The sequence below is a fragment of the Lontra canadensis genome, unplaced genomic scaffold, assembly GCF_010015895.1.
Source record: "Lontra canadensis isolate GAN:19392208 unplaced genomic scaffold, GSC_riverotter_1.0 scaffold41, whole genome shotgun sequence".
Classification (NCBI taxonomy): Eukaryota; Metazoa; Chordata; class Mammalia; order Carnivora; family Mustelidae; genus Lontra; species Lontra canadensis.
This window is the reverse complement of record NW_022631035.1, coordinates 16,515,978-16,531,455: the sequence shown is the minus strand read 5'-3', so window position 1 is coordinate 16,531,455 and position 15,478 is coordinate 16,515,978. Positions and strand designations below refer to the sequence as shown.

Here is a 15,478-nt window from a genome sequence, read left to right as displayed (position 1 = left end):
CCACGGTCAGTGTCCCTTGGGTGGGCCAGACAGGCTGTGCTGTATGCCTGGTCCCTTCGAGCCCTCCACTCACTTATCAGTAGTTCCACTTAAATTGACTTCAATGCGGAGACTGTATCCTGTTTGCTTGTCGTGCTTCTGGGGGGAGGGGGGAGGAACCTGTAAGATAGTTACCAAGGGCAGAGGGAAGTCTTGGAGGGTAGCAGTTCAACCGCCTTGTAACCCTTTTCTTCAGATCACCCACGGTTTGCTAGAGGTCCCTGGGGTTTCACCTCTCCCCTGCCAGGTTTCCCCGAGTGCAGCAGGCGGCCGGCTCGCGCCGTCTCCCGCCCAGCCCAGTGCAGGCAGCAAGGCTCATGGAGGAGCCTGGATATACAACTGCCCTCTCACGGGGCCCCTAGGCCCCCTAGGCCCCCAGCCCTGCCTCCCAGACCCTGGCATCCTTCCATCTAAGCCACTGGCACCTCCGTGCCACCTTTCCCGCCAGCTCTGGCCGCGCAGCCTGTCCTCCGGGCAGCTGCAAGTGTTCCTCCTTCACCCTCTTCTATCTTGTCCCCAAGTAGACCCAACAAGGTGGGGACGAGGGCGGAGGTGGAGGTGGTCAGCTTATCCCATCTACCGGCTTGTGGCTTTGAGACTTCTGGTTTCTCTTCAGCTTCGAAAAGGGTTACCCTGGGCACTGGCCCAGAGTCACCCCTCCTAATGGACTTTGCCCTGTGAATTTGCAGTGTTGGGCAGGACAATTTCTGGCACTTGCAAGTCCCACAATTTCTTCGGTAATTTTGAGGGTGGGGGGAGGGACATGAAACCATCTTAGCTTAGCTTCCTGTCTGTGAATGTCCCTATGGTGTACTGTGTGTTTTAACAAATGATTTACACTGTTGCTGTAAAAGTGAATTTGGAAATAAAGTTATTACTGATTAAATAAGGTCTCCGTGTGTGGATTCAAATAAGAAAATAATTGAGGATGTAGGATTTGCAAGTCTTTTCCCAACCCGAGAACATGGCTCTGAACAGGGAATGTCAAGGTTGCTAAAACCTGGACATCAGAATTTAACAGCTCTCTAGCCCGGGCCCAGGAGCTGCAAGAAGAGTTCTCAGACTTGTTCATTCTGTGCTGACTCTGACTGCTGCTTGCAAACCACCCCGGTCCAACTCACAAGGGCAGCACCGCCCCTGGGGCCGAGCTCAAGAGGCTGCGCTTGGAGTCGACCAGACCCATGCCAGCATACTGCCACCAGACGAGGCGGGGGTAGTGGGGGAGATCGGTTTTGGTCCCTAGGCCTGCCAGTCGTCCAACTGAATCTGCCTTCCTCTTTCCTTTGGATCCTTACTTAGATGGGGGAAGATGTCTCCTACGTCAGGACAGGAACACCACGTAGCCAACAAAGGAAACAAAAACAGAAAACCATAACCCACTGAATTATTTAGTAATCAGGTGAAGGTGCTAACAAGGAACCCTTAGATCTTCATACAAAGTTGCAAAAGACTCCCCCCGCCCCGCCACATCCTTGTTTGAGCCCCTGTGGGCAGAAGCTCCCACAGAAGCGACAGGGCAGCTAGAGAGAAATGCCACCTCCAGACTCAGGGGCTTCTCTGCCAGGACAGGGGGCTTGCCCGGTGGCATCGACTGGACTGCCATCAGAAGGAAGCAAAGAGAGTAAACAGGGATCAGGCCTGCCTACTTATCTGTCTTACACAGAGAATCCAGCACTGAGACGCCTCAGAAAAATGTTACAAAGTATATATACATTCTCACTGACCCCAACCCTGGGGTGGGGGAAACCAACAAAAAAACCAAAGCGAGAGGTGGTATCTCCCTTAAGAGTTTAACAATTTAGAATAGGTATGAAATGTCATATGGCTGGTCTCACTAGAGAAAGGCAATGATCAAACGATCAATCACTTACATCCAACAAAAAGACTATCTATGGAGATCCCCTGTCCCTGTCCTCTGGGCCCCCTCACCCCCCCCACCAACATCCTTTTCCTAGTGACCATCAGGTGACCCTACGAGGTGCCCAGAGACAGAATGGAGACTCCCAAAGAACTGCTCAGCAGAGCAGGAGCCCAGGCTGCCACCATGACCATGCAGAGCCGGTCCAATGTCAAGAAAGGCCTGGCAACACAACATTCTGTAACTTTTTTTTTTATTATTTTTTTCTCAATTTTTCCTTCTTTTTTTTTTTTAAGCACTAGTCTGTGCTTTGCGAACAGAATCAAGACATTAACAAAGATCAGCTTCTCTGAAGAAAAGCATTTCTATAGAACAAAGACAGCTACATGTTTCGCTGCCAATACACAGCTCAAAGCAGGAAAAGAAAATATTTACAAAATACAAGGTTTTTTTTTCCATTTTTGTTTTTGTTTTTTTTTTTTAACAATGCTAAAAGGGTTATTCAGAATTTTCAACCTTATAAATAGAAGAAGCACTTTATGCATAGGGATATGGTGCATTATTGTTTTTTTAAAGAAACAATGACAAACCCTTTAACTTGCAAACAGAATCCAAAAAAAAAAAAAAATCACTAATGTTGAAAATTGTGAAAAAACCCCAACCATTAAGCAGTTTGTCTACTATTTTTATACGATTACAAAATGGCAACAACAAAAAAAAATAAAAATAAAAATAAAGAAGTCCTTATTGCCCCCCCCCCCTTTTGGTGATGTGGTCATACATGAGACAGGCACGAGGTTAACCAAGGGGGGTGGTGAGGGAGTGATGGGAACCACAGCGAGGACCAGACAACGTTCCACAGGCAAGGGGAGAGTGTGGAAGAGGAAAAGGTCTAACTGACACCGACAGGGAACCGGATGTGAAGGAAATGGAACTAAATGCATGTGTGACAACAGAATCATACAGGGGAGATGGCTGCTCGTGTCCCTGACCCCCCAGTTTGCAGAGGAGTGGGAATGAAGTTAAGCAGCCCTAACCCTACCTTCACAGACAAGGACAGGTGGTAAAAACATCCCGAGTGGAAAGACTGGTGCGTACGGGTGTGTGGATGGTGTCGACGACAGGGCACGAAGGGGCAGGACGGGGACCTGAGCAGCCGCAGCTAGGTCACTGCAGTTAAGGAGTCAGAACAGAGATGACCAAATGCAGAGGAAACCCTAACTAGGTCTCCAAGATCTGGATGACAAGGGGAAGCCATTCTGTCGACTGAGAGCTTGGTGAGAACAGGTGGCAATTATGGCCAAGAGGCTCTGGTGGCGGTGCTCTAGCACAGATGGCCAAGGGGGACCCAGCCAGGAGGGCCAGCGCAGGGCCAGGCCACCACCGATGGCAGGGGAGGGAAGAGGGCGGGGCCCAGAGCAAGCTGTTCTCCCCTCCCCAACCCCCTCTGCCCACCTGGCAGGTGCACCCTGCCCACAGGCGCGAGGAGAGGGTGATCATCTAGCATCGCTAAGTCCAGTGATTCAACAGTGCAGAGGACGTGCCAGGACCAGGCCAGTGGGGTCTTATCCTGAACTTCTGTTTGCCAATTGGAGGAAGTGCTCAGGTGTGTGACAACAAAACATGGAAACCAAAACCAAAACAAAACAAAAATCAAAACAAAAAATACCAAAGTAGAATCTAAATTCCTTAAATTCACTAAAAACTGTGAAAATTTCCGGCATATGATGTTTGAATATCAAACGCAGAGATTTCTGAAGCTTTAATGCCAATAGTTAGTGAGTCTGTTTAGATTCTCATCTCCCGCTCATCTGTGAGTTGGACGCTGAGCTGTGACCGTTGTTGCCAAATGCCGACTCTTGATGGGGACAGCAGGAGGTGAGGTGGGGGCCACCTCTGCCTCTCGGCCAGTCTTGCTGCCCGAGGTGCGCCGAGTGCAGCGGGCTGCCCGTTCCTGCGCGTCCAGCTGGTCCTCGCATTCCGCCTGGGGGCTGTAGGCCAACGGGAAGGTCCGCCGTTCCCACGGCTGGACGGACTGTGGGGAGACAGACAGACTGCCACGGTGAGGAGCGAGGCCCAGCCTACATCCTGCCCCAAGGCCCTCTCCCAAAACGTGTGGACTGAAGTCCAAGACTAGTCCTTCGAGAGTTCCTGGAGTGGTCCAGGAAGACCCCTCGGAGTGGGCAACCGTCCCATGGTCCCTTCAGAAGGTCAATTTTAAGTGCAGCCCCTTTAAGATGCAGAAGGGGAGGGGCATGAGAGGCAGACCCATCTTCAGGGGGTGCTGTCCCTTCCCCATTCTGTCCCCTACCCGGCCGACCCCCACGCAAAGGCAGTGTTCCTCACCTGCTCATCCAGCCCCAGCTCTGGCGTGGAACAACGGGTGTCCTCGCTGGCTAGGTGTCGCAGCGCATCCCGAGCCACAGGGGTGAGGGGCGCCGAGTGCAGTTCTGGGCTGATAGGGCTCCTCGGGGACTGACCGTGGGAAAACTCCGACAGAGAGTGGCTACTGCTGACGTCAGGGGAGGCGGGCTGGGGGGTGGAGGGGTTGGCACTGCCCAGCTGGGGAGTTGTCCGGCCATCTGATGACCTGTAAGACCTGGACACCAAGGAGTGCAAATCTGAGTGCCTGGGCAACAGGGGATTACTTGTAGGTTGATTTTCGGGGGTTTGGGGAGGAGGCAAGAAAAGAATATCCCAACTAGAGGAGCTGAGGTAGACGGACACACACAGTTCATTCCCAGGAACCATAAATCCCTCATTTCCTCCCACCGCTGTGTACGGGAGGATGCCCCCGATACACAAATCTTAAGAAACGGGCGCACCTATCGTCCCAAGAGAAAAGCCAGGGCGGAATGATGCCAGGGGCTCATCTCTGGCACAGTGCCCACCGAATTCACAGGGAAGGGAAAATCATCTAGACTTTGAAAACTGTTGTCAAGGGAAAAAGAGCGAAAACAAGGGCCCTAAATCTTTCTATCTGAGAGTCCTGAGGGTTTCTGTGCCTGTTAGCAAAACGGAGGCAGGGCAGGCCAGTTCTTTTGAGCAGGACCACAACCCCCCAATTCAACTGTCCCAAGGAGGGTTAAACTGTGGTGAGGCCTCCGAAGTGCCTCTGGTTAAATCAACACAACCTTCAACTGGCCCCCGAATGGCCCAGCCAGCCGCCGGGCAGAGCCGGGAGATCACCAAGTTTGCCACAACCGGACAGCGACCCTACCGCCCAGCAAGGCCCCAGCCACGTGACCCTCATCCCCTCATTAGGCCCGACGAACAGCCGGGAACTTCTGCGTTCTCAGCCCTGGCCAGTGGACAGATACACAGAGCAAGCCAGGGGCGGTGGCAACCCCACGGACCTAGCACCCAACTCCGTGCCCACCCTCCCTTCACAGGCCGGGGGACCTGTGCCTGCCCCGTCACCTGCTGCCCCGCCGCTGGGGTGGCACGCTCGTGGTCCACAGCCACCGAGCCCTCTCCATCTCCTCACATTTGGCATGAAGGGCGGCGAAGGCTGCGTCAGATAGATCTTCGACCTGCAAGAGAACAGCTTCACTGGTTCCCTCTCTCCTCCAGGAAGCCAAGCCTAAGTAAAGCTAGAGCAATTCTAGAACCAGCCCCAGCCCTTACTGCGGGGGCTGTCTCTGTCAGGACAGGAATACAGTGAGCTTGTACTTGACACTCACGGGTCTTCAAGCCCCTAGGGTGTGTGTGCCCAACCGTGTGCACGCGCGTGTGTATAGGCATGTGTGTGCATCCTTCCAAGAGAGAACAACCATGCTGTTACCTCCTCATTTTCCTCGTCAGGACTCCCCTTCAGAGACCGAAGATCGACCTCGCGCCAGCTGCAAAATCAAGACAGGACAAGTGTGAGAGAGCAGGGCAGCCGGGCAGGTTGAGTGTGTCTGTGCGAGAGCAAGCTGGGCGCCTGTGGACGATACCGCCCTCTGCCTTGGTATTCCCAAGGCCTCAGAGAGGGGCCTCACAGAGGACAGGTATGGGAAGCCGGCTGGGAGCTGTGACAAACAGCAGGCAAAGGAACTGTCCACAAGGGACCACTGCCAGCCCCAGCAGACTGCTAGCCCGTGAGAGCACATACACGGGGCCGCCCAATTTCTGAAATTGTCAACAAAAGTGGGTTTGATTCCTAGGTGAAATCTTGCTTTGTTGCGGACAACAAACTCACTACTGGGAAACACACTGTGCTGTCAGACAAACACGGCTACAGCCAGCATGTGGCCTGAGGTCTGGTTGGTACTCTTTATTAAGAGAACGAGAATGATATACAGAAACAATTTCACTGTTATCAGGGAAGAATTTCTCTTAAAGAGATGACAAAACCTAAGGCTAGGACCCAAAGCTCAGGGACAAGAAGGGAAAGAGGCAGTAATGGAAGAAAAGGGCAAGAAGCCAATGAACAAGGGCCTCTACCTGGGAGTAAGGATTTCCTTGTACTGTAGTTTCTCTACACGAGTTGTTGCAGCAACAGACATTGGGATGACAATGTTGTTAATGTCGAATGAGCTCTCTCCCCTTCTCCTCCTCACTGGCTGCTGTAAGACAAAGGTGAGTTTAAGGGGGCGCCTGGGTGGCTCAGTTGTTGGGCATCTGCCTTTGGCTCAGGGCATGATCGCAGGGTCCTGCAACTGAGCCCCACATCAGGCTCCCTGCTCCGTGGGAAGCTTGCTTCCCCCTCTCCCACTCCCACTCCTCCTGCCTGGCTTCCCTCTCTTGCTGTGTCTCTGTCAAAGAAGTAAGTAAAATCTTAAAAAAGGAAAAAAAAAAAAAGTCTAAGCCCCAAAGTCATATGTACCACTTAAAAAAAAAAAAAGGGTATTTACAAGGGAGGCGCAATTCTGCAAAAGTCAAATCCTACACCTGGGACATAAAATAGGATGGCCAGCACCCGGGCACCTGAGTCTCGGGCGGGGGCCGGCCACCTGCACTGAGGATGAGGTCTCCCCCTATGACATCCTCAGGAGAGCCGCCACGTGGCTCCCGAGTCTCCTCCTTCATGGGCTCATGTGGAAGAAGACTTCTACTGAATTTTGCAGGGGTGCTCACCCTGAGTCCTCAAGTCAGGCTGTGCTTCTGACTCCCCCACATACACCTTAACTACCCCCCTCCGTTAGGGTCATCCTTTCTGCTTCCCCTTGCTATCTCTATCACCCAGGCCGCCCTAGAGGCCCCCACAGCCGACACTTCCCTAAACCTAGTGCACCCTTAAGGTTAAGAAGGGGGAGCTTCCTTATCCTGGAAAGACCTCAGGGCACAGGCCCAGCTCAACGGATCATCTAACCTTGGACGTCATGAAAGCACCTCCTTCTTGCAGATTTGAACTCTTCAGCTAAGTCTGCACCCACCATCTGCTCAGCCCTATGGGATATCCCGTCTTTTTGACTACTGGGGAAGAGTGGAGAGCTTTCTAGCTCTATCAGTGGAGCTGAGTGGAGGGAAACAGAGGAAGAGGACCTGGACCTGGCCACACAGCTCACTCCTGGAGAAGAGAGATTTGCTTCTGCAGGTTGAGAAGTTCAAATTCTTAGGGAAGAAGACTAACAAGGGCCCAGTATCAGAGGAGGCGGCGAGCATCCACAGCAGGCTCGGAGGCCAAAGAAGGAATACAGGAGGGAGCTGAAGGCCTTGGTTGGTTTCTCGGACGCGGGCAAAGTCCACCAGCTGCTTGGGCCCAGACAGCGAACAGCCCACCCTGAAACAGACACTGGTGGCTGAGTGAGAGGGGCCAGAGGGCAACAGTGGGATGACACACGTGCTGCCATGGCAACAGCACAGCTGGAGACACCCAAGGGGCTGCATTTCAAAGCCAAGCCCCAAGTGCAGTCAGCTCATGAAGCACGATGAGGAAGACACTGTTCCCTACAACTAACCACCCCCACTCTCTGTTCCTGAAGGGTGATACAGGATTGATTCAACCCATCCCTTCAGGCATTCTGAGAATGCCAACAGGCAGTGCTTCCTGGGCCAGGCCTCTAGCTGCTGTCGCCTCTCATGTCAGCCCACCACGTCTTTTTCACCTCCATTTCCTTCTCTTTCAAATGAGGACAGATGGCCTCTACCTCACAAATTTAAGGTAAAACTGGTTAACCAAAATGGTCGAAGAGAATTCTGCAAATCTAGCTAAGGCTCAGTGACCTCACACCCTGAAGCCTCTACCATGGCCCACCTCTGCTGAAAGGACACATCCCACGACCGGAAGTGTACCTCAGGGGAGCTCAAGAGAGCGCTCTCCCTGCAGCCTGGTCAAGAATGAATGTGGAGCTGGAAGAAACAGGTGTGTTTTTCCCCAAATCTTCTGGAGCTGCTGTTAGTACCTTCAAGGGCAAGAGATGGGAGTGGGCGGAGGACAACACCCGTGGAGGTTTGTCTCAACATCAAGCTTTCTACTATGAAAAAAAATAAAAAAATAAAAAAATAAATGGGTCAGCAGGCTTGAGCCCTGCCTCCCACTAGGCACTCATTTGGTCTAATTCAACTACTCTCTCCTATTTAGAGCCAGAGGGGCAAAACAGGTGATGGGAATGGAAAGTGGTTTCTCAGAAGCAAGATGAAGAGTGCCTTGCCAAGAAGGAAAGGGGAGGAAAGGAAGAAAGCACAGAAGCAAGCAAAGGTTCTGGGATGCCTTCTCTATCAAATCAGAATCCTCAGGGATTTCTTTCTTTTTTTAAAGCCACAGGAGGTTTCTGAGATGCCCAACAGCTTTCAGGCAGCGCTACCCCACACATCCCCCCCCACCCCAGTTTCTCCCCCTCATTTTCAGTATCTGGTCTATCCTTCTTGTTACTATTAAATAAATCCACACTTTTAGAAAACATCAGGCAGTGAGAGCCATAAGGGTCAGTGCAGATACAAAACCTGTACTCAATAATAAATAAGAAAAAATTTCAAACAATTCAGGCCTAAGGGAACATCCTCCAGACAAGGAGGGCTAGGAAGGGAAAGAGCACTGGAGTCTCTCCGACTGTCAGATCTCAGAGTTCAGACTGGAATCCTCTGGTTGTCTGAGACCCTCTGATGGGAAATGGGAGTTTGTGATAGACACTACACACCTATTTAGACAAAAATTTGTGGGTGACAGAGGTAAAAGGGAGGAATAAAGAGGTCATTTGGAAAAGAGTGTCTGATTTTAAAGAGCAAAGACAGAGAACAAAGTGAGCCCATTTGTGAGCTTATACGTCTCCTGAAGCGCGCTCTGAAGGGGGCTCGTAGCGCATGCACACGCCCACAAGTGACCTCAGTGACACCGAGCTCACACATGCATGTCATGGTAAAGCGCTGGCTCTGTGGTCACACGGCTTGGGGCTGAGTGGCAGTCATGACCCTCACAAGCTGCCTCCCTCTGCACAGTTTACTTAACCTTACAAAGCCTCAGTTTCCCTGCCGACAGAGTAAGAATCCTTAATATCACATCTCAAAGGGCAGTATTGGGATTGAATGAGTTAACACAGAAAAGCATGCAGAACGGACACAACCAACCCCATTTTATTAGCACTATCACCATTATTATCATAAATACCACAGAAAGGACCAGTCAGTGGGCACCAAGAAGCTCTAGGTATATGTTTCAACGAGGCAAACACTGAGGAATTAAATATGAGAAAGAAACCAGCGGGAATGTGTGTCTGGAATGGCTATGCTGACAGCTTTCAGGGATGGCGTGAGGCCCTGCCTTCCCCCCCTCCACTCACCAGGAGAGTGAAACTAAGGAAATGGAACGCCTCTAGTGTTCTTTTTTTTTTTTTTTTTTTTTTTAAATTTTTTTTTTTTTTTTTTTAAAGATTTTATTTATTTACTTCTCAGAGAGATAGAGAGAGTACAGGCAGGCAGAGGCAGAGGGAGAAGCAGGCTCCCTGCAGAACAAGAAGCCCGATGTGGGACTCGATCCCAGGACGCTGGGATCATGACCTGAGCTGAAGGCAGCCGCTTAACCGACTGAGCCACCCAGGCGCCCCGCCTCTAGTGTTCTTAAGTACCCGTCCGCTACCGCTCCTTGCGGGGGAGCTTCTGGAACCAACGGGATCAAAACCATGCTACTGCTGAGTGCTAGGTGAGGCCTAACCCCACAGACCACTTTCAGGGTGTGTCTCAGCATCCAACTTTCCACCATGGAGAACACAAGGTCAAATACCATCCCTTGGACTAAAAAATGACACATCGTGGTGAGCTGAGCACCCCCAAATGCCCTGGGCCTCACAGCCCACTCCCCACACTGTCCTCCAGAGCCCCCTGAGGAGCTGGGACTGCAGAAGGGCTTCCAGCCAGCTCCGCACAGGTACTTACAGACGCGCTGGCCGTGACCTGTGGGCTAGAGCTGGTGGGTGCCGACGTGTCTGAGGAGGTGGAGAGCTGTCGCACCAGGGGGCTGTGTGGGGGATGCTGGGCGGCCGCCAGGTAGCTCGAACTGTTCATGTCCGTGTGATGCTTCAACACTGCAGAAGTCAACAGAAAAGAGGAATACGTGGCCACCTCAACCGGCTCTCCTTCCAGCACAAGCCACAAATGCCAGCAACGGTAAAAGCACGGTAAAAACACGGTAAAAGCAAAAACGCTTTCTAAGCCTAGAGGATAAAAAGGTGAAGCAAACTGGTTGCGGGAGATAGGGGGCTGGGCAGAGGTCGCTGTAGCAGTTAGAAGTAACCTGCATTTAGAAGCAGTAGGGGTCCCTCTACTCTGCCTTCCTAGAAAGTGAAGGACAAAGCTGGGGGCGATTGAGAGAAGCCCAGGCTGCCCCAGAAAGCCCTGAGCAGATGCAGATGCAGGCAGAGGTGCCGGGCCTGGCCCTACCTTCACTTCTCTCAGATGAATGGTCTCGCAATCTCATTTTGCTGGGGTTTGGGTCGTGCACAGGTGGCGGTGGGTTGAGCAAGCGCTCTGCTTTTGGCGCTGTCACTCGTTCCACCATAGGCACGGCCCCCACATCGTCTAAGTGCTGCCTGTGGGTCCTGTCAGGCCGAGTTTGGTGATGGGACAGCTCTGAAGAGGGGAACAGAAAAGGAGCTGTGAAATCTTCTCTCCATCTTTTATTTGAGTTCCAAGCTCTTGAGATCGCTCTAGGCCAGTGACAGACACCCAGGGCAGCAGGAGAGTCCTCTGGGACTGCCACTCCTCGCAGACAGCATGAGGGCCAGGGCAGGCCGGGCAGCCCACCGGGCCCTCAAGCAGAGAGATCGGCAACCAGGCTACAGGAGACAGCCTGCCCACAGCTGGAGCCCGTGCCCCGTCACTGCCAGCTGTTCAGCCCGCACTCTGGGCCCTGCCCCGAGACGCCTGGTGTCTGGAAGAGCCTTCGAAGTCCATGTAAGAACACCCGAGACCAGCAGAAGCAGACTGTGAGCTGAATTTCTATCAGCCCATTGTTTCTCTCAACCCCGAGATACTGCCACAGCAAAACAGCAACTTGAGAATACAAAAGGAAAAGAGAATAACCGGAGGACGAAACCCGGGTCCCCCGGAACTTACTGGCTGTTGTGAGGAAGGAGGTGACCAACTTGTGCCTGTCTTTACGAGCTGGATCTGGCAGGCTGCCCGGCATGGGTGCTCTGTGCTTTAGTGAAAACTTTTTGGGAGGTTTGATTTTGTCAAAAGGCTTGTTCTGCCACTGAGATTTCAGCATGCTCTGGAAGTGCAGGCTCGTGGGAACATCTGTGGGAAACACCAGACACTGCGGGTTAGTCCAGACACCTGGCCTCTGGACTCCTCTCTCAAGAAGGGAGATGCGTCTACGCTCTCCACCCGGTGAGAATCCACATCACACCCTTTCTTCTGTGCCCAGTGGGCAGGACGGCCTGGCAGGGCAAGCACTGTCCTGTGGAGCAGCTGGTTACCTGAACCTTACTGAAGGTCATTCTTTTATTCACAAGCAAGTCACCTTTGCCTTTCATTTTCAAATTAAACACACACACACCCCATCTAAAAACACCTTCTGATACATCAATGGAGTTTTCTTTGTTCAGGAATTCTACCAAGTCTGTTAAACTTTACTGGTTCAAAAGATTGATAAACACCCTGCTTCAATTCTCCTAGAGACTAAAACATTTAAACCCAATACTATCAACACAGTTAATCAGGATACAGTCATTCAACAAATACTTACCATCTACTGAGTACTACCCCGCCTTCCTTCCTAGCTCCTCACCTCCCTATCACCCAGGCCCTAGAGGCCCCCACGGGCCTCTAATCGGTTCTTTTTTGCCGATTAGTTAATATTCAACCATCAAAAATTAATCTTTTAAACTATAATTTTTACCACTTTGGTTTACCATTATTGTACCTTTTCACTTTCTTAGTTCTGTTTTTTATTTACCTAAGAACGTGCCATTAAGTAATTTCTTTAGAAAAAAGTATTTCTAGACTGAAACCATTTTTCTCTCAGACCTCAAAAACTGTCACTACTACTCTACTTTATTCTAACATTCAGTGCTGCAGATAAAATGGAAGCGGATTCTTCCTTAATCCTAGGTGGTTTGTTTCTTCTTCAGGCTTCTGCAAAAACTCAAACACAAAAAAGCTCGTTGTGTATTACACGGACTCTAAGGTCAATCTGGGGAGAACTGCTTTCTTTTCTGCCATCAACACCAAGTCTCTCAATCCATGAATGTGGTACATCTATTTATTTAGGTTTTCTTTAATTTTCTCTCAGCATTGTTTGGCAGTTTTCTTTTTACAGGTCTTACACTTGATAATTAATTTTAAATCTGTATTTCATTTTGATGTAAGCATCATTATGGTCTTTTTTTAAAAAAGACCAAACAGTTTCATAGAGGTGAATTAACTGTTTAAGGATACAGAGTTTAGTAAGTCAACCAACACTCAAACTTAGGTATGTAGAACCCTCGAGCCCACACTCTAAGCTACTACACCATGAGATTATTTGGTCCAGAGAATGGAGAGGTGGAATGTAAGATTTCCCAAATTACTGGCAAGAAGTGGAATGTATAGGGTATTTTTCAAGGCAGTTCTATAGTGTAAAAACATTTAAACACTCTTTTCTATAGTATATACCATGGACCTCATGACACTTTAAGAACAAATTTGAACACTGGGCTTCTCAGGACTGGAATGAACATATATCCCTGAGTGAATAAAATAATTCTGTTCTCAGGGATGCCTTTCCTCAGTGGGAAAGCAGCCTCAGCGCCAGACATTATTTTCCAGTTCTGTGAAAAGACCACTGTTACGCCATTTACTATGGCAGTCCAACAAATTAGGAAAACTACTGAAGTTTTAAAGGTAATAAATATTTGCTGTATGTCTAAGTAGTGAGATACAGTATGTAAGGACAGTGCTGTCTTCTGAAAAAAAAAAAAAAAAAATTTTTTTTTTTTGCATACTCATTCCTTCTTTTCCACACTTAAAAACAAATTCACCTAAACATCAGCTTTCAGCAACCTCAAAGTTGGGGAGATACCAGCCAGACCGAGGCTGTTGGATCTCGTTATGTTCCCAGCCCTTCCACTCCTCCCCGAGTCCCTCAATAAAATGGTTTGATTCCCCCCACCCTCCTAAAGAAGGTCTAATGTTTTTTTAAAAAAAGGATTTCCCATTAATAAACAATCAAGAATTGACTTGAGGTTATTAACGGTAAATATTTTTTGCTGTAATTCAAAATGGTTAGGGAAAAGGGTGTGTAGGAAATAAAGCATTGTCTGGAGGCACTCTGAAAACTGGGCTAAGCTGGAATGTCTAGAGGCCCCACAAAGGGGAAAACACTTCCTCCATATCCCAGGACACCCCTTGTCAACAGAAGAATTGGCCAAGTCTATATAATGGGACAACAGAAGCCTAGTGATTTCACATTTTCCTTTTACTTTATCCAGTCACTGCTCTACCAAACCTGAAAATTAAGCCAGGAAAAAAGGAGGTAGGGAGGAATTTAAGAGACCTGATTTATAATGGAAACAGTACCTTGACTAGAAATGAGAAGGCCTGGATTCAGGTCCTAATTCCACCACTGAGTAGAAGGCAAAAACAAGAACAAACCACTTAGCTGGGCTTTTTAGCTTTATCGGTAAAATGAGGTGGCAGGCCTAGATCTGGGAAGGTAACATCCCAGCACACATGCTCTAGAGCTCTCCTTTCCTCTGTTGCAGACAAAAACAAAAAAATCAAAACACTCTTTCCCCTACTGTACCCCGAGACCTTAGATTCATCTTTAAAAAATTACAGAGTTAGGTCCAGAAAGCCACCACCAATCAATCAGAGTAAGCACAAGAGAGGACAGTATTTGTTACTGTTAGCCTAGACTGACGGAGTCTCTCCACTTCTTCTTCTCCTTTTTTTAAAGGTTTTATTCGACAGAACGAGAGAGGAGAGCGCTGGCAGTGGAAGCAGGAGAGGGAGAAGCAGGCCCCCCACACTGCCACCACCTCCCTGGCCCGGCGGAGCAGGGAGCCTAATACAATCCTGGGATCATGACCCGAGATGAAGGCAGTTGCCTAACCAACTGGGCCACCCAGGCGTCCCTGACTCTCTCCACTCTCAACACATTACATCAGACTCCAGACCCATACCTAATCCCCCACCCTCATCTAATGCTCTGAAGTAGAAGCTGTTATAATTGAAGAATACCACTGTGTGCCCTAGAGTTGAGGTATTAAGCAGAATCAAGAGCAATTTCCCCTATAAACCCACTGAACAGGCAGTTAGGGATAATAACAAACTGGTCAAAGCACTTAGGCTGTTTTACTTTGCTAGAAACTTGCTGTGTGTTTAACTCCTCTAAGAATGAACAGGAAGTCCATTAAATCCTCCAGTCAATGAACAAAAATGATCTCTTAGGAATTGCTAGTCTGAGTTCATGCTCTAAGTAAGTAATAACACCTGAGATCCATGTAGCGATAAAGCTCTGAAATGGATTAGATATGCAGGACCTGAAGGTAAGCAATGAAAGGGTATGAAACAGAAGAGAACACAATAGGGACCCATTCAGCCAGAAGACTTCACACATTCCATCCCCGCACAGGCCATGCTGTTCAAGTGCCATCATCAGAGAGAGAAGAGGGTGCAGATGCTTGATCAGGTCAGTAACAGGAAAACATAAGTGTTAAAACAGGAAATAGGAAACAGAAGGAAACTAACATCATTTTAAAGTTACTATTTCCTCAGACAAAATGAAAAGACTGACTTCATGCTCACTGGGAGGGGGGGGGGGGTCTGACATTTCACGATTCACTTGACTGTTTTGCTCATTACTTTCCACCATTTTCTCAAGCGAATTTTCTAGGTTTGTTTCATAATACTCACTTCCTCCTCCTGCCGGTAAACCGCGGTAGCCTCACATACACCAGTCTGGGTAAGCGCTCTCGAAATAGCACAGATCCTCAAGGCCAGCAGGTGGTGCTCTTATGAAGCTCAAACTCAAGTTAACAGTCTACCAAGGTTTTAGACATCCTCTACATTTCCATGCTAAGGATTAACTGGCTTGTTAAGGAAACAAGCTCCTCCTCCTAGGAGTACTGAAGAGTTATCACACTCCAATTCCTTCACCTTGCGGCCAGGCACCCAGCTCCTCCAATTCTACCATCTCTAGCCACACTTAATCTAAATGGCTGAGGTGTGGTCAACAAG

General features: G+C 49.5%; 1 protein-coding gene across 4 annotated transcripts in view; it reads right to left on the bottom strand.

Annotated features, from left to right (window-relative positions):
- Positions 1–3,013: 3,013 nt before the first annotated feature.
- KANSL1 (KAT8 regulatory NSL complex subunit 1) overlaps positions 3,014–15,478 on the bottom strand; it is a 177,355-nt gene continuing 164,890 nt past the window's right edge. For all 4 annotated transcript variants that reach the window (XM_032870930.1, XM_032870932.1, XM_032870931.1 and 1 more), the window contains 8 exons: positions 11,372–11,554; positions 10,697–10,885; positions 10,193–10,341; positions 6,326–6,447; positions 5,682–5,739; positions 5,318–5,430; positions 4,244–4,496; positions 3,014–3,932 (listed from right to left, as the gene is read on the bottom strand). In XM_032870930.1, the coding sequence (XP_032726821.1) occupies positions 3,705–3,932; positions 4,244–4,496; positions 5,318–5,430; positions 5,682–5,739; positions 6,326–6,447; positions 10,193–10,341; positions 10,697–10,885; positions 11,372–11,554 (1,295 nt within the window). In that variant the 3' untranslated portion in view covers positions 3,014–3,704. The remainder of the gene's footprint in view (positions 3,933–4,243; positions 4,497–5,317; positions 5,431–5,681; positions 5,740–6,325; positions 6,448–10,192; positions 10,342–10,696; positions 10,886–11,371; positions 11,555–15,478) is intronic.